General features: G+C 47.0%; 1 protein-coding gene and 1 non-coding gene across 2 annotated transcripts; both read left to right on the forward strand.

Annotated features, from left to right (window-relative positions):
• Positions 1–493: 493 nt before the first annotated feature.
• On the forward strand, positions 494–5,329 carry RPL34 (ribosomal protein L34). Its single transcript, XM_049786971.1, has 4 exons — positions 494–564; positions 646–745; positions 1,356–1,459; positions 5,190–5,329. Exons 1-4 carry the CDS (start codon positions 500–502, stop codon positions 5,272–5,274), a joined length of 354 nt encoding a protein of 117 aa, XP_049642928.1. The 5' UTR covers positions 494–499; the 3' UTR covers positions 5,275–5,329.
• Positions 5,330–7,521: 2,192 nt separating this feature from the next.
• LOC126028980 (U6 spliceosomal RNA) lies at positions 7,522–7,628 on the forward strand. Its single transcript, XR_007502645.1, has one exon. It is a non-coding gene; the product is annotated as a U6 spliceosomal RNA (small nuclear RNA).
• The last annotated feature ends 11,115 nt before the right edge of the window (positions 7,629–18,743 follow it).

Raw genomic sequence — 18,743 nt, forward strand, 5'->3', positions numbered from 1 at the left:
TGACGGTGTCGGACCTCTTGGGCTCTGGAGATCAAACGTCAAGCCTGTGATGGGTCTTGACTGTTTACTTACTTGCCGGCCCGCATCGGCTTTGGCCGGGTTGTGTCCTAGGAAAAGCTGTGAACTAGGCAGAAATGCTGTTTGCCACTTCAAGGAAACCTCAGGATTCCACAGAAATCACCCTTGGTGGTTCTCAAAAAATCCTCCACATTGCTCCTGGGGTCAAAGGCGGAGATCCAGGAGCTTTTAGGGACCCCCCTAGTAATCAGGATTTTTAACCCAGAATTCTGTTTCATTAGCACCTGGAAAATAAACAGTTTCCCTACTGTTCCAAACTCTCAACTCATTATGAGTAGGTTGGTTATTTTTTTTTTTTCTGCCTTAAGTAGAATTCTTTATGGGAGGCCGTATATATAAATTGTGCGATGCCACATTTTCAGGTCTGATTTATGTCTTAAGAGGTATTTTCATTCCTTTCTTCTTGATTTAGGCCTTCAGAATGGTCCAGCGTTTGACATACCGTCGTAGGCTCTCCTACAATACAGCCTCCAACAAAACTAGGCTGTGAGTATTGATACCATTAATTACATGACCATTATTTCTGTACAGTGCTCAACAATTACTATTACTTATTTTCTCGTCTAGGTCCCGAACCCCGGGGAATAGGATTGTTTACCTTTATACCAAAAAGGTTGGGAAGGCGCCCAAGTCCGCATGTGGTGTGTGCCCTGGCCGACTTCGAGGAGTAAGTGACTGTCACCCAAGGAACAAACAAGTGTTAATTCCTTTATAGGGGAATCCTTCCACTAGGAGGATTGGAAATGAATGACAGCATTCAGAATCCAGATCAATAACTTAGACTTGGGAGGAAGCCATAGCCATAGTACAAAGGGTAGAAGTTTGGTTTGTACATGGCTGACCATATGTTTCTCTAAGGACACCTCCCTCCCTGAGGACCACCATGTGTGACCCCCCAAAAAAAAAAAAAAGGAACTTAGATGTTTTAAAATCTGGTTTCTTTGGAGACCAACACCCGGTGGCGCACCTCCATTGGTACAGACTATATTCTTGTGCTCTCTCGTTATATAGCTCCTTTTTTTTTTTTTTTCTTTTTGAAAAAACCTGGCCAGAAGTTAGAGATTATACAAAGCATGCCATACCTCAGATTTGATCTCCAGCACTGCCAGCTGTGGCTGGAAAATGTCACAAAAGCTTAAAATGAGAAATGCCTTTCCGATAACTCACTATACTTCTAAATTATTAATGCTTGTACTTAGTACTTACCAAAAGTCATGGGTAGTTTTTCTATTTTTGTTAAAGCATCACAAAGTAATACTTATATTTTCTTTCTGCAGGTTCGCGCTGTGAGACCTAAAGTTCTGAAAAGACTATCGAAAACAAAGAAACATGTCAGCCGGGCCTATGGTGGCTCCATGTGCGCTAAGTGCGTCCGAGACAGGTAAATACAACTAATATTAAGAGACCTGCTTTGTTGGTGTTTTGAGAGTTGGGCACAGCAGGAAGAAGTGGTCCAAGTCAGGATTCTTCTACCTCTTGAAATTTTCCTGAACTGCCTCTCTTTCCTCAAATGTGTTTTATCTGCTGATGTATATATAACCACAAATCATTAGAAGTGAATCCTTGACTAGGAATAGTGGGTGCAGTACAAGTTAAGAACAATGTTGGGGACCAAAGAGATGCACAGTGGCTGGGGCATTGCCTTTCATGCAACTGACCCAGGTTCCATCCCGAATTCCATATGGTCCCCCAAGCCTGCCAGTAATAATTTCTGAGTGCCCCAAAAAAAGGATTCATATTCTATTAAAATATAATTAACATCTTTATGTCAAAATTAGTAATGGAAAGAACCTTGATTTATGGAGGAAGCAAGTAAGAGATGTTTGGTCAATTTAGTAGGTGGTGAGTAGAAAGTCTTGTTGGCAGTATAGAATAGTTGTGTGTAGTTGCCAGGGATTTTTGGACTTGCCAGGCAGGATGAAGACAGCTGTGGTGGACAGGTTTCCAACAGTGATAAAAAAGAAAAGAAAAATTAGGAATTGGTGTTTGAGCAGGTTAGAATAACATTTGGTATACTGAAACTTCTGGGGAGAGAGCTAATGGAGTTAACTTAGTTTTTAACCAAAGATGAATATTTAGAATGTTTTCCTACTTGGAAGATCTGAGGTCTGGCAGAGAAAGAAACATGGAGAAGGAGTTGTAGATTTTTGCTTTATATTTATAGGTTCTGCCTTAAAATCCATTGTCTGATTGGAGGAAGGCATCAGAGTTCGTTCTTGGTTGTCCTTGTCATTTATTGCAGATTTTGGGGGGTGCTGAATTTTGGGAGCATACTTTGCAGTGTCCATAAACAAGTAGAGGTCATCGTGTTCCCTATGTAGGGCCTTAAGAATCAAGTGCTTTGAAATCTCTCCCCTCTGCCAGGGCCACACAGATTTTCCCCCAAACTGGAAGGATTGGTTTGGAAGGTTACTGGTCTTCACAAGTGGAGGGAATGATCGGAAGAATGGTTTCTCTTTTATGCAGTAAAGTTGTTGGTAAAGCAAAATGGACGTCAATATTTATTTGTCCTTCCTGACTTCCAGGAAACTGTAGGACTATAAGACATATAAAAGTCAAGACAATAAGTTCTGTGAGATAAAATAGGCAGAAATTGAGTTATTAGAAATTTTTTTGAAGTAGCTGGGAATGGTGTTTGATGGGGAAATTGGGTGAAAGGTTGACACTGTAGGCAGACAAGGAACAGTTTGATATGACACTTAGGGCTGGAACTAGAGAATATGAAAGGATATTGGTGTCATGCTTAGGATGAAGAGTTTATGGTTTTCACACTGAGCTTACCTTTTAACCAGTCCTGGGTTCAGACTTAGCCAAACATAATCACAGTACATTTATTAAAAATGCAATTTCTCGGGGCCAGGCGGTGGCGCTAAAGGTAAGGTGCCTGCCTTGCCTGCGCTAGCCTTGGACGGACCGCGGTTCGATCCCCCGGTGTCCCATATGGTCCCCCAAGCCAGGAGCAACTTCTGAGCGCATAGCCAGGAGTAACCCCTGAGCGTTACCGGGTGTGGCCCAAAAACCAAAAAAAAAAAATGCAATTTCTCCTTGCTTGCTCCAGGAGATTGGAATAGCAATCTACAAGATAATCTAGAAATTAGCTATGATAGGGATTGTCTGAATTTCCTTGTATGTAGCAAACCCGGGCTCGGTACCTGACGTTCCATAAATTCCCCAAGCACTAACAGGTACGGTTCCTTAGTGCAGAGCTAGTAATAATTTCAGAGCACCACTGAGTGTGACCCACTCATCCCACCCCCAAAATAGAGGTCTTTGTTTCTTGGTTTGGTTTTTGGGTCACACCCAAGCACTTCCCTGAAGCTAATACTTTGTTTCCTCTGGGGACCATCAAGCCTACACTCAGTGTATTTAGTGATATCTTTCCAGCCCTTGAAACAAGTTTAAAGCTTTTGTTTGGCTTTTGGACCATGGCCAGTACTGAGATCACTCCTGGTGGGATCCAGAGACCATTTAGGTTGATGGATATCAAACCCTGGTTAGTCCCATACAAGGCAAGCCCCTTGCCCTATCCACTGTACCTGTTGGCCCCAGTTAAGAGCATTTCTTTTAAGTGTCCTGAGAAGTGACAGATTTCTAGAATGGAAATATTGGATAGTTGGAAATTCCGGGAGCTGTTTTTTGTATGGATGTATATGGGTTTTTGTGGATTGTTTGATTTGGTGCTATATACACTAGTGCGTGAGATTGTTCCTGGCTCAGGAACAAGTTTGGAAATTTCTTTAATTCAAGATGCTAATGGGTGATGCTATTTGCCAGTGGTTTGTAAAGGTTCAAAGTCCAGAAAATGCACATCCTGGACCATTTTGTTTAGGCCTGAGAAGCTTTCTTGGATTAATCACACAAGTAATATAGTAGTTTCCAGATATTTAAACCCTCTGTCCTTTCAAGTGGCTCTTCCTAAAGCTTTTACCGCTTTATATTGATTTTCAGAACCAAATTCTTATCTATTTTTTATTATTAATTTTTTATTTGTAATTATGAGAACAAAGATGCAAAGAAAGAGGACAAGGTAAAGTTACAGTGTAAGGACAATCACCCATAAACAGAATTCTCAGTAGTCCTGTTGCTGATATCTTTTTCAGCCAAAGAACATTAAGAAAAATAAACAGAACCTATGTACAATTGCTTTGTCCCTCAAGTCCCCAGATTGTAATATTTCTTTGAAGCACACAAAGCAATCTAAAGACAACATTATGTAACTACTTAAACATTGAAGGCAAAGTGCTTTTTTACATTTCAATGCACATGCATATTAGTTTAAGTTAACCTCAAAAGTTTAAGTGGTTTGTTTCTCTTAAGAATTAGAGTTAAGGGAGCACAGTAAAAATGGTGTTAGAGTGGCAATTATTGTTTGCATAGGCCCACCAAAATATGCGGGACATGGAAAGGAAAAGCCTTGGCCTAAATACAAGGAGACCCTACCCCTGAAGTTTCCTGGCATAAGACCAACTCTAGGCTCCAGGCAAACTAATTTGTCCAATCCAGGTCATTGTCTGAAGTGCCAATACACTTTAATTTTTCACAGTCTCTTGTTGGTATCATGTTTCTGTATTAAAGATCCTGGAATCTGCATATCCTATATTGCAGTCAGGGTGGTGCAGAGCGTCCTCTCGTTTCACCTCACAATTAAATGTCCTGTAAGGTCATTGTTGTCAAGTCTTCTTAGTGTTAAGGGAAGTCATTTTTGAGCAGGTCGATGCCAGTTATCTTTAAAGACATTTTATGAATCAAATACAATTAACACTAGATTATAATAAAATGTGATTAAGTGAAAGCTGACATAAGCGACAGGGAGAAGTCGTCTTGAGTCTGATTTTATAACTTGATGACTCAGAGGAGGCTGGTGGATACTTTAGGGAGTTGAGCCAGTGAACCACGAAAATCTTGGGCTGTCATTTCTTTTTTTTTTTTTTTTTTTTTTATCTTTTTTTTTCTCCTTATTTTACCCCAGACCTTGTGCTGGGGGGGGGGGAGAGGGAGGGAGGGAGGGAGCTAACTGTCATTTCTGCCATCAGATTTGCTCTCTGGGTTTTTGTATGTTTCTGTGATGATGTGAAATTCACTTTTTACAAATATCTTTTTCTTTTTCCTAGGATTAAGCGTGCTTTCCTTATTGAGGAACAGAAAATCGTTGTGAAAGTGTTGAAGGCACAAGCACAGAGTCAGAAAGCAAAATAAAAAAATGGACCGTTTTTGAAGAATAAAATTAAAGGCTTTATCTGTTGTGTTGTGATCTGTTAGCATACTAATTGGCTTCTGTAATATTTGGAGAATCCAATGATTTTTAAAATTCTTTTCCTAAGTCATTGGAGGTTATCAAATAGGATTTTATTTGAGTCTTTCACTCCATTTAGGCATCACTTTACGATTTCTGCCATGATGAAAGTTGTGAAGTCTTATGTGTGGGTGTTTCCTCTTAACCTCTTAGAAGGTTGTGGGGTGTTTTGTTTTGAGGTAACATCGGCAGTGCTCAGAGTTCCTGCTGGCTTCATACTCAGAAATCACTCCTAGCAGGCACGGGAGATCATGTGGGATGCGAGGATTTGAACCACTGTCTGTCCTGGATTGGCTGCATGCAAGGCAGATGCCCTACTGCTGTGCTATCTCCGGCCCCAGGTTTTTTTTGTTTGTTTTTTTCTAAGCAAATTTCTGGGCTCCTAACTTAGCTGTTTTATACCATTCTTATCCTGCTAAATGAAAACTTTCTTGTTAAGTGAAATTTCAGATAAAATGCCTTCCTCGCAAAACTAATTGCCAGTTGGCATTTGAGTTTAATTTAAGCCATTCAGGTTTTGGTCGAGTCTCCAAATGGTTAATAAATTACCACCAGCTATGTTTGTACCTGGCACTTCGCATCCTTTACTTCTGTCCTCAACCTGTGGCCTCTTCTACAGATGAAGGAACTGAGTGAGGCTCACAGAGGCTAATGAGAAATTTAAGAAACGAAAGCAAATTGCATGCTTTCTACAAGTAAGAAGCTAAACACTGATATTTTCTGAATTTGAAAGCTCTATCTTTGTAGACAATTTGGAAAGGATAGAAGCTAGACTTCTCTTTGCCTTGGGGCCACACTCAGTGATGCTCTTGGCCCTGCACCCAGGGGTCATTCCTGGCAAGCTTGGGGGACCATACGGTGTACTGGGGTTGAAACTGAGTTAATCACCCTATTTGCTATACAATTGCTCTGGCCCCAAGGTAAACATTTCAAATAAAATTGAGAACATTCTGTGAGCATTCCTTTAGAAAAACTAGTGGGTAGCTGCGTATTGAAGTACAGGACTTGTTAGGGATATGGTGTTTCCCAAGTTGCTTTCTCCAGGCTGCTATAATAAAGTTCCTATAGGTGGGCTTTGGCATATATCTCAGTTCTGGAGGCTGTGAAGTCTGAGATAAAGGTGCTGGCAGATGCAGGTCTTGGTGAGAGCCCTTGGAGTGCAGAGCACACATGATTGCCTTTTTTTGGGGTGGGGGTGTATTTGGTCACACCCAGCAGTGCTCAGGGGTTACTCCTGGCAGGTTCAGGGTACCATACTCCTGCATGCAAGGCAAATGCCTTACCTCCATGCTGTCTCTCCTTGTCTTTTTTTTTTTTTTTTTTTTTTTGGGCCACACCCAGCAGTGCTCAGGGGTGACTCCCTGGCTGTCTGCTCAGAAATAGCTCCTGGCAGGCACAGGGGACCATACGGGACACCAGGATTCGAACCAACCACCTTTGGTCCTGGATCGGCTGCTTGCAAGGCAAACACCGCTGGGCTATCTCTCTGGGCCCTCTCCTTGTCTTAATGCCAAGAAACATCTAAGAACGGCCATATTTGTTACTCAATTCCCTCCTTAGGTTCTACACATACTCTGCCTGTCCTAATTTTTTTCATCATGTGACCCATGCTTCCCATCCTACACTGGAGTCCAGGGACCAGGGTGTGAATATAGGAACCTCCATCGGTGTGAACTAGGCTGTAACCATCTAAGTGACCAAACTGCATTGTTACTTTAGGATTTTGAGTTTTAAGAAAAAAGTTTTATTGGATCCAGTTCTCTTGTGTGACTTAAAAGTACTCTTGACAAGCTCCTAAAAGACATGTGAATGTAGCCAGTGGTTTCTCTTTAAAGTCTAGCATTTCTGTTTGCATTGAGTTACTTACAAATTCTATTAGATTGGTGGGGAGGGAGGGGATCTTTTGCCCGCAGAAGCAGAAATTCTCCATATGTTTCAGTATGAGAAACAAGTTTATTTTCAGCAGTGTAGTAACATACTTAGAATATGTGGCTAATGATTTACAGCTTGGGCTCCCAGAATATTGATAGTGAGGCTGTGCCTAGATGGAACTAAGCCATGTATCTCAATAATTATAAGATGGTGGGATAATGTGAACGATGGCTGGGCATTTTTATTTTTCTATAAGTTTACTTAAGAGTTATTAAATGGTGCTCACTTCGACAGCACATATACTAAAATTGGAACGATACAGAGAAGATTAGCATGGCCCCTGCGCAAGGATGACACGCAAATTCGTGAAGTGTTCCATATTTAAAATAAAAAAAAAAAGTTATTAAATGGGGGCCAGAGAAATAGCATGGAGGTAGGGCATTTGCCTTGCATGCTGAAGGACAGTGGTTCAAATCCCGTCATCCCATATGGTACCCCCAGCCAGCCAGGAGCGATTTCTGATTAACCCCTGAGCGCTGCCAGGTGTGGCCCCAAAACAAAAGTTATTAAATGGAAGTTAGAAGTTAGTCATGGGTCTTTTGGTCTTTTGCCAGCATGGAGGTCAAAGGAAAGATGGCTGAATGCTTAATTGATTGTGATATAGGCCACACATGTGGTGGTTAGGGTATGAACAAAGCTGATACTTCCTGGGGAAAAAAAAAGCCTTATGAAGCCACTTAGTATAGACACAGCCTTTGGGGTATAGGAGGAGAGGTGCAGAGGACCTCGGGTGATTCTCGGGCATGGATTGTACTTGGGTGGCAAGAACCTTGACTATCTACCGTAGAATTCTTTTCAGCTTTGTGTTCAGTGATCAAGTTGGTTCTTTGAATTCTAGCAAAAGCTAGAAAACCACTTCCCTCCAGGCAAGTGCTAGTTTATTACAACTTACGGTAAATATAATGTTCATGGGGGGGATCAAATCCAGGGCCTCAAACACTAGGATCTTATGACATCAGTTTCCCTTTAAAGGGGTAAGATCCACAAAGCTCTGAGTTGAAATGTCTTTTGGGTAATATTAGTGTTTATTAGTACAGTGGGTAAGGTGCTTGCCTTGCACATGGCTTGATATAGTTCAATCCTTTACACCATATATGGAACAACTCCCCCCCACCCCCAATTCCTGAACACTACTGAAAATAAAAAAAAATTAAAGATACGTTCTGGTTTCCAAAATAATACTTATTTAATAATTTTGAGGACATTCCACTTTCCAGATTAAGTCAAAGGGATATATATATATATATATATATATATATATATATATATATATATATATATATATATATATATATATAATTTCACTATGCAATTTTTTTTTTTATGTTTTGTCTTCAAATATTTAGTAGATACTTCCAGAAACTGCTACTGGGTAAAAATACACTAACCAACAAAGTGAACTTTTCCCTGCTTCTGGGGGACATTAGGGGAAGACTCAAATGAAGATACAAACTTTTTTTTTAGTTTGGTTTTTGGGCCACACCCGGCAGTGCTGGGATTTACTCCTTGCTATCTGCTCACAAATTGCTCCTGGCAGGCACCAGGGACCATGTGGGATGCCGGGATTCAAACCACCATTGGTCCTGGGTCGGCCCCTTGCAAGGCAAATGTTGTTCTATCTCTCCAGCCCCAAGGATACATTTTTTTGTTTTGTTTTGGTTTTGGTTTTTGGGTCACACCGGGTAGTGCTCAGGGGTTACTCCTGGCTCTCCGCTCAGAAATCGCTCCTGGCAAGCTCAAAGGACCATATGGGATGCTGGGATTTGAACCACTGTCCTTCTGCATCTAAAGCAAACGCCTTACCGCTGTGCAATCTTTCCGGCCCGGATACAAACATTTTTAATTGCACAGTTGGGATAAGAAAGTACAGAGCTGGGAAATGAAGAAAATCAGTCCAAAGGGGGCTCAGGGGGACTTTCTCAAGGATGTTAGCTGGAGAACAGCTCAGACCAGAAAAACTTTAGAGAAAAATGCGCTGTACAGGGCCAACCTGGGTTCAGTGCTGGGCACAACCTCTGATTCCTCAAATAAGCCCAAAAACAAATTGGAGAGAGTATAGTTCAGTTCATATGGTGTATGCTGTGTATGCAAGTGGCCCTGATTGTCCCTGGCAGACAGATGCCCCTGAGTATGACCAGGCACAGCACTGGGGCCCCGGACTCCACCATGTGGCCCCTGATAGTCCCCAGCACTGCAGGCCTCTGAGTAGCACCTTATCCTAGCCCCACCTCCACTGAACCACTGCCTCAGCCAGCTGAATATCCCTGGGAGGGCCTCTTGCCTCTAGACTCCTTTGGTGACTCCCTCTCCAATCCCAGAATAAAGGAAAGTAAGACCTTGAATAAATAAGAGTGGGGCCCCAGTAATTCCCCAGTGTGGCCCCAGGTTCAGATGGATGCTTTGTTTCAGTGGGGATGAAATTCCCATTGAGGTGACTTAGAGACATTGTCCTTGGACTTTACTTAGGGACATTGTCCTCTGCACTGAGGCATCTTTGATGATGTAATCACCAGATGATTTAGGTATCAACCCATGATGATTAAGTAGAAAAAGGATCAAGATTCAATTATTAAATTTCCCTGATAGTCTCTTTAATTTTTGTTTGTTTGTTTTTTGGGTCACTCCTGCCAGCGTTCAGGGGTTACTCCTGGCTCTATGCTCCGAAATCCCCCCTGGCCACCGACCTTCTGCATGCAAGGCAAACACTACCTCCATGCTATCTCTAGCCCCTCTTTCTTTCATTCTTTTGCTATTTTTCTCTCTCTCCCTCCCCCCCCTTCCTGTTTGCCTTGTACATAACCACTCAGGTTCAATCCTCAACACTCCAGATGGTCCTTCCCCTCTCAAGCTGAGTCCTCCAGGAGTGATCCTGAGCACAACATCAAGAGTAATTCCTGAGCACTGCCAGGTATGACCCCAGAACAAAACAAAAATGAAATGAATGGGTCACTTGAGGCTGGAGGGACAGTACAGCAGGTAAAGTGCTTGCTGCTTTACATATGGCTGACCCAAGTTTGATCCCAACATTCCAAATAGTTCCCCAAGCTGTGCCAGGAATGATTCCTGAGCACAGAGCCAGGAGTAAACTGAGCATCATTAGGTGTTGCCCCAAACCAAAACCAAGAACTTAAAGAAAATCAAACAACTTAATACATCTCCAGAATGCAGAGGTGTATAAAGGCTTTGTGAGTTTTATGGTCTTGGCAACTGCCCTCCTCCAGGAAAGCTCAGAGAGCTGTACTGCAGCTTGCCCACCAGCTATGCCCAACAGTGATGCTGAGTCAGGGTGGGCATCTCAGAGTGGTTTGGGCTGGGCGCCCTTGCCCTGTCCCAGACGGCCCTGCTCCTGCCACACCTGCCATCTGACTTCAAGTGGGTGAATGAGTGAGTGAGGATGAATAGGTGGTGGGTGCGTGAGAGCTCTGTATGGTTCATACCAGCAGCATGCAAACAAATGCTCTTCCCTATCACTGTCTCTCCAGCCCCAAGTCTCTCCTTTTCTGAGTTGTCACCTGGCCTTATAAAGTGACATATGGGACTATAGAGATAATAGAGGATTAATGCACAGGCCAGTGACTCTCAAACTTCTTTTTCTGTTTGTTTGTTTGTTTGTTTTTGGGCCATACCCTGTGATGCTCAGGGGTTACTCCTGGCTATGCGCTCAGAAGTTGCTCCTGGCTTCTTGGGGGACCATATGGGACGCCGGGGGATCGAACCGCGGTCCGTCCTAGGCTAGCGCAGGCAAGGCAGGCACCTTACCTCCAGCGCCACCGCCCGGCCCCAAACTTCTTTTTCACTAACGACTCTGCTGGGGAAATAGTTAAAAGGCAGATTCCCAGGCCCCACTGAAGATTTTCTCAATCAGAATCTCTGAAAGTCAGGTCAAGAACTTGCATTTTCACGAGCTGGTTCTCACACTGATGGGGTGTGGGCTGCCTTTTCACAAACGTGTTCCAAGTAAACAATTGGGTATCAAAAAAATATGCACCTAAACGGTGTGTTCCTCATCAACTCACTAGGTGAACAAACTTGTAACCTTCCCAAGTCACCTGGAGAAGATCTTAGTCATGGATCCAGATGGTTCAACGAATGTATTGCAAAGGCATTTGTCCTGCATGTAGCCAACCTGGTCCCCACAACTCCAATATAACACCCTGACCTCAACACAAGTATATATGAAAAGCTCTCAACCACCTCACTGCTTTGAATACCATTTTTTAAATATAATAATTTTTATTGTGACCAAAGAGTTAATAACAAATCTTTCACAGTAGTATTTAAGGTACATAGTGACAATGAATCAGGGCCATTTCTACCACCAACGTTGTCCTCCTCCCTCCACCCCTTTTTCCAGCATGTGTCCCATATCTCCCCTTTGTCCCCCAGAGTGCTAGTGAAACTGTTCCCCTCTGTGTATAGCTTATTGTAGATAGGGTATCAATTCTGTTGTTGACTTTAGGTTTAATGTTTAAGTAGGATCATTCTTTTTTTGTTTTTGTTTTTGTTATTTTGGGGGGTCACACCCGGCAGTGCTCAGGGGTTCCTCCTGGCTCTGTGCTCAGAAATTGCCCCTGGGAGGCACGGGGGACCATATGGGATGCCGGGATTCGAACCACCGTCCTTCTGCATGAAAGGCAAACGCCTAACCTGCATGCTATCTGTCCGCCCCCCCTTTTTTTGTTTTTTTGTTTTTGGGTCACAACCGGCAGCACTCAGGGGTTACTCCTAGCTCTAAGCTCAGAAATCACTCCTGGCAGGCTTGGGGGACCATATGAGATGCTGGGATTCGAACCACCGAGCTTATGCATGCAATGCAAACACCTTACCTTCATGCTATCTCTCCAGCCCCAAGTAGGATCATTTTTTAACTCCACTCAATTTTCATTTGGCTGTTTGGTCCTAGTACCGTTCATTTTTATTTTCCCTGCAATTTATGAGGTAGAACAAGATGATTTGAGTTGTGTGGTTCTGCTGGAAGGGAACAAAGAAAAAAGAAAAAAGATAGCAGCTACCAAAAAAATAAAGAGCTCCCACAGCAAAGAATCACCAAATAATAACCACAAGAGTGAAAAAGGAAGGAAAAGAAAGAAAAAAATGAAAAAAGAAGTAAAAAAGAAAAAGAAGAGAGAGGGGCCGGTGAGGTGGCGCTAGAGGTAGCCAAGGAAGGACCGTGGTTCGATCCCCCGGCGTCCCATATGGCCCCCCCAAGCCAGGGGCAATTTCTGAGCGCTTAGCCAGGAGTAACGGCTGAGCATCAAATGGGTGTGGGCCCCCCCCCCCAAAAAAAAAAGAATAAGAAGAGAGAAAAAATATAAAAGGAGTACTGGTGTGGCAAGGTTTTGTGCCCCCACCTTTTTTTTTTTTTGCATAGGCACAGTAAGTATTGGGGAAGTAAGAAAGGGAATTCCCTTGGCTTAAGAGATTCAGGGTTTCTCTGCCCTTGAAGCATACTGTCATGGGAACAACTACTGGCTCCGAAACTGCTCATTACCTCTCCCCAAGGTCTTTTTTGTGGTGTCAGGAAACTTTCTGCTTAGTTGTAGATGATAAAATCAGTCCTCTGTAGCTAGAGATCTTGGTATTTGCACTGGTCATAGGACAGGTCTAGGATAGAGTCTTTTGTGTGTGTGTGGGGGGGGTGTCACACCCAGTAGCGCTCAGGGGTTACTCCTGGCTCTACGCTCAGGATTCGCTCCTGGCAGGCTTGGGGGACCATATGGGATGCTGGGATTTGAACCACCGTCCTCTGCATGCAAGGCAAATGCACTACCTCCATGCTGTCTCTCAGGCCCCAGGATAGAGTCTTTATGGTTCTAGAAGTTCTGTTTCATCATTGTTGGTGTAGTCAGTCTTCTGTAATGAGTGGTCTTGGTTTTTGCTCAGATCCTAGGCTGAAACCTAGGATTGAGTCTTCCTTATGGTTCCAAAAGTTCTGCTCAGTGTCTGTTGTCTAAGTCAAGCCTCTATGATTAGAGATCTTGATTTTTGTACAAGTCCTGGGCTACAGCCTAGAGTAAGGTTTTTCTTATTGGTCCCAGGATAAGTTCTGCCCCGTCATGGTTATTGCAGTCAGTCTTCTATAGTTAGCACTCTTGGTTCTTGCACAGATCAAAGGATGTTGTGTCTTCTGATTTTCTCTTACCGTTAGGTGAAGTGATAGGACAACCTGGTCTTTGATCAAGTTGTCGTTTCCTTGTTGTCGGGATGTCATATCAGAACTGGCGCAAGTCGGTGTCAGAGCAGTGTCAGAAATTTCCCAGCAGAGTTTGGTTCCTGGTGTTGTTGCAAGGAGCTGTATCAGTTCTACATCTGGGATCTGGGGTTCAGGGTTGGACTAACACTGTCCAATCTCATGGAAACTGAGTTGTATCCACATGACACATGTTCAGGGTGGGAGGCAACCCTGTATTATAAAAGATATGAGTTCTTATCCCTAGAAGATAAGATAGTTTCTGTGTATATGGTTTCCCCTTTTTTACTGTACCTATACAAAAACATATGGTGTCATATTGTATTGCTGGTGCTATTGTGGGTGAGGATAAAGAAAATGTGTGTGTGTGTGTATATATATATATATATATATAATATGTATATATATATAAATAGAACAAATAAATCTGAATTAAAAAAAGTAATTGAAGAAAATAAGTTATGGAAGAGGCTACCTTTATATTTGGGAATAAACACCCTAAGATGCTTATTATAAAGATATTAAACATACAAAGGCAAGATAGGCCTCCTAATTAGGTCTTTTGAGATATTCTTGTGGGGGGTGGAATCCCAGGCACTTTTTTATCTCTCAGCTTGGTCTTGAGTTTGAGACATGATTTGTAGCATTACGGGATCATGTAGTGTCCTTGAACTGGGGGTCCTTCTGAAGCTGAATCCGGTACCATGCAACAGTCCACATTTTGAGAGGGGTGAGAAGGGCCACATAGCTGAATACCATTTTTACCTCGAATTCAGAGTTTTTGAGGCCAGTGAATTGCTATTATCCCAAACATGACCCCTCCTGCTTCTGCTTATGGAGAAGCCAAGTGCGTCAGGATGGGTGGCCTAAACCCTCTCATTGTGAATGTTTTTTTTTTTTTTGGTTTTTGGGCCACACCCGGCGGTGCTCAGGGGTTACTCCTGGCTGTCTGCTCAGAAATAGCTCCTGGCAGGCACGGGGGACCATATGGGACACTGGGATTCGAACCAACCACCTTTGGTCCTGGATCGGCTGCTTGCAAGGCAAACGCCGCTGTGCTATCTCTCAGGGCCCGTGAATGTTTAAAGATAGTGATAACGTTGGAAATAAACCAAAATGTTAACTGATCTCAGTTTCTCCTCTATTAAGTTTTACCCAACAGAAATTTTTTTCTCTTCGGAAGGAATCACGCACACACACTCGCACTCCCATCACCAATAGTGCCAAACTGTATTTGATTAGTTCTGGGCAAAAGCATATTAGGGCATCTGAAACCACAACTGGAGACATCTATTCTGATGCGCCTAATGCCTGGGTATTTCCTTTCAACTGTATTCGGAGGGTTAGGGGGTGGGGGAAAGTACTTTGATATAATGTCCATATGGAAATATTTTACAGCATTCCTTAAAAGTTAGATGTTTTATTCGGTATAGAGACATATATATGGAACAGGCGTTTCTTGTCAATGTGTGCAGGGATGGATGAATCAGTGTCAGAAGAGGCCCCTGTCATCTCTAAGCTAGAATTGTTTTGTTTTGTTAAATCAGCTTCAATATGAAAGGGCGAAAAAGACAGGGTTGGAAACAGAAATCTATGCTCTGGGCTTTCATAATCAGAGCAGTTGCTGTTCAAACACTCCCCAACTCACTTGCCTTTGGTAGGCTGGCTTTGTGGAGGTGAGAAGTGCTTTGATTCACTTGGAAAGGTGGAGAGGCTTCAGTGGGGTGCAGGGATTGTGTCTGCCTGAACCAGACACAATTGCTGTGTCACCCAATTGCTGCATTTGGGAAGGCTGGGCCACTGCCGGCAGTTAGGAGTTGCTCTTTGCTCTGCACTGAGGACTCACTCCTAGTAAGCTCAGGGGACCATATGGAATTCGGAGGATCAAACCCAAGTGGGCCACATGCAAGGCCTTCTCCACTGTACTCAGGCCCCATTTGCCTTTTAAAGGGGCTGACAGGTGGGGAGTAGTAGCTTTCCAGGTTTCTGGGATGTCCTTATGTTCTCTGCTCAGACACACTAAATCGATTTTCTTTGAAGCACGTTTGCCTGGGGACAGAGAGATAGCTCAGCGGTAGGGTGTTTTGCCTTGCATGCAGCTGACCCAGGAAGGAGGGTAGTTTGACTCCGGGCATCCCATATAGTCCTCCGAGCCTTCCTGGAGCGATTTCTGAGTGCAGAGCCAGAAGTAACCCCTGAGCACTGCTGCCGGGTGTGACCCCAAAACTAAAATAAATAAATAAACAAATAAAAAGATAAAAAGAAAGACGTTTGCCTGATTCAGTGCTTGCGCACAGCCTGTCAATCTGTTCCAGACATCATTTATGACTGCCCCTGGCCCAGTGATTCTTATAGAAGTGAGCGCCTGCCCTATTGTGGCTGGAGCTGGGATTGCAAGAGGCCGTCCTGGCTGCAGCTGCCATTAATTTGCAGGAAAGGTGAAAACTAAATATGCCTACCAAAGTTCCTTTAAAGAATGCGTTACTGGGGCCCGGAGAGATAGCACAGCGGCGTTTGCCTTGCAAGCAGCCGATCCAGACCAAAGGTGGTTGGTTCGAATCCCGGTGTCCCATATGGTCCCCCTTGCCTGCCAGGAGCTATTTCTGAGCAGACAGCCAGGAGTAACCCCTGAGCACCGCCGGGTGTGGCCCAAAAACAAACAAACAAAAAAATGTGTTACTGGGGTCCAAGAGGTAACACCATGGGGAGGGCGCTAGTTTTTCACATGGTTGACTCGGGTTCGATTTCTGGCATCCCACATGGTCTCCTGAGTACCAATAGGCGTAATCCCTGAGTGCAGAGCCAGGAGTAAGCCCTGAGAATTCCCAGGTGTGATGATTCTCCCCAATCTCCAAAGTAGTGTTTTCTCTGTTTGTAAATGTTATTTATATCATGTATAGATGTATGTGTAATGTTGGTAACATGATATATAATTTTATATAATACTATATCTTTCAACGTTAACATCTCTGCCTATAACATTTAGGAGTCTGAAAATAGTTCAAGGTGCTGGAGAACATGTTTTGCTTGTCAGGGATCTCAAACTTGTGGCCCTCGGGCCATTTGCGGCCCTCCATACAACATTTTGTGGCCCTGCCCTAGAGGAATCTTTTTTTGTTTTGTTTTGTTTTAGTTGTTTGGGTCACATCCCCCCAATGTTCAAGGCTTACTACTGACTTTGCACTCAAGGATCACCCCGACTTTTCCTCCTGAGGCCCCCAGGTAAATTGAGTTTGAGACCCCTGCCTTAGGTTCAGTCTCTTGCACTGCAACAGTTCCCTTAGCATCACTGGGAGCAACCCCCTGAATCCTCCCCGAAAGAGGCCAGGTGTGGGTCAAAAACAAAAACCAAACTAAAATTTGATCCCTTGAGCTATCCACTCTCTTTTCTTCTTCCCTCCCCTCCTCTCCCCTCCCCTCCCCTCCCCTCCCCTCCCCGCTCCCCTCCCCTCTCCCCTCCCCTCCCCGCTCCCCTCCCCTCCCCTCCCCGCTCCCCTCCGCTCCCCTCCCCTCCCCGCTCCCCTCCCCTCCCCTCCCCTCCCCGCTCCCCTCCCCCCCTCCCCTCCCCGCTCCCCTCCCCTCCCCTCCCCTCCCCGCTCCCCTCCCCTCCCCTCCCCTCCCCTCCCCTCCCCCCCTCCCCTCCCCCTCCCCTCTCCCCTCCCCGCTCCCCTCCCCTCCCCTCTCCCCTCCCCCCTCCCCTCCCCTCCCCGCTCCCCTCCCCTCCCCTCCCCGCTCCCCTCCCCTCCCCTCCCCGCTCCCCTCCCCTCCCCTCTCCCTCCCCTCCCCCCTCCCCCTCCCCTCCCCTCCCCTCCCCGCTCCCCTCCCCTCCCCTCCCCTCCCCTCCCCGCTCCCCTCCCCTCCCCTCCCCTCCCCCTCCCCTCCCCCCCCCCGCTCCCCTCCCCTCCCCGCCCCCCTCCCCTCCCCCCCCCCCTCCCCTCCCCGCTCCCCTCCCCTCCCCCCCCCCCCCCGCTCCCCTCCCCTCCCCTCCCCGCTCCCCTCCCCTCCCCTCCCCCCCCGCCCCCTCCCCTCCCCTCCCCTCCCCCCCCCGCTCCCCCCCCCTCCCCTCCCCTCCCCCTCCCCTCCCCGCTCCCCTCCCCTCCCCTCCCCGCCTCCCCCCCTCCCCGCCCCCTCCCCTCCCCTCCCCGCTCCCCTCCCCTCCCCTCCCCTCCCCGCTCCCCCCCCCTCCCCCTCCCCTCCCCGCTCCCCTCCCGCTCCCCTCCCCGCTCCCCTCCCCTCCCCTCCCCTCCCCCTCCCCTCCCCTCCCCGCTCCCCTCCCCTCCCCTCCCCGCTCCCCTCCCCTCCCCCCCCCCCGCTCCCCTCCCCTCCCCCCCCCCCCCCCCTCCCCCCTCCCCCCCCCTCCCCCCCCCCCTCCCCCCCGCCCCCCTCCCCCCCCTCCCCCCCCCCCCCCCTCCCCCCCCCCCCTCCTCCCCCCCCCCCTCCCCCCCCTCCCCCGCCCCCCCCCCCCCCCCGCCCCCCCCCCCCCCCTCCCTCCCCGCCCCCCCCCCCCGCCTCCCCCCCCCCCCCCCTCCCCCCCCCCCCCCCCTCCCCTCCCCGCCCCCCCCCCCTCCCCCCCCCCTCCCCCCCCCCCCCCCCCCCTCCCCGCTCCCCCCCCCCCCCCCTCCCCCCGCCCCCCCCCCCCTCCCCCCCCCCCCCCCCCCCCCCCACCCCCCCGCTCCCCCCCCCCCCCTCCCCCCCCCCCCCCCCCCCCCGCCGCTCCCCCCCCCCCGCCCCCCCCTCCCCCCCCCCCTCCCCCCCCCGCTCCCCCCCCCCCCCTCCCCGCCCCCCCCCCTCCCCCCCCCTCCCCTCCCCCCCCCCCTCCCCTCCCCTCCCCGCTCCCCTCCCCTCCCCTCCCCGCTCCCCTCCCCTCCCCTCCCCTCCCCTCCCCTCCCCTCCTCTCCTCTCCTCTCCTCTCCTCTCCTCTCCTCTCCTCTCTTCTCCTTCCCTCCCCTCCTCTCTCCTTCCCTCTCATCCCTTCCCCTGTGCACATGCAGTGGGAGGCATACCTGGGTGTGTGTTCTGAGCTCAGGGATCACTTCTGGAAAACTAATGCATTATCCACTGTACAAGGGCTTCAGCTTCAATCCATTCTTCACCGCAGTTGCCACGTCCTTCCTTCTCTCCCACTCCAACATACTACAGAACCCATCAAGCATGATCTTCTATACTTCTTTGCCTCCTTGGCACACCAGAACTGCTCTATGCCACTCTGGCTGATGCTTCAGCATGTTGTCCAACTCCTAGAAGCCTGTA

Source organism: Suncus etruscus, chromosome 14, assembly GCF_024139225.1.
Source record: "Suncus etruscus isolate mSunEtr1 chromosome 14, mSunEtr1.pri.cur, whole genome shotgun sequence".
NCBI classification, from domain to species: Eukaryota; Metazoa; Chordata; class Mammalia; order Eulipotyphla; family Soricidae; genus Suncus; species Suncus etruscus.

What these genes read in the sequence shown, in the direction of transcription:
- RPL34 (XM_049786971.1), top strand. Translation starts at nt 500, where the DNA reads ATGGTCCAGCGTTTGACATACCGTCGTAGGCTCTCCTACAATACAGCC. An exon ending in GCCCTGGCCGACTTCGAGGA is followed by an intron (nt 746 to 1,355) that starts GTAAGTGACTGT and finishes TTCTTTCTGCAG; the next exon opens with GTTCGCGCTGTGAGACCTAA. An exon ending in GCTAAGTGCGTCCGAGACAG is followed by an intron (nt 1,460 to 5,189) that starts GTAAATACAACT and finishes TCTTTTTCCTAG; the next exon opens with GATTAAGCGTGCTTTCCTTA.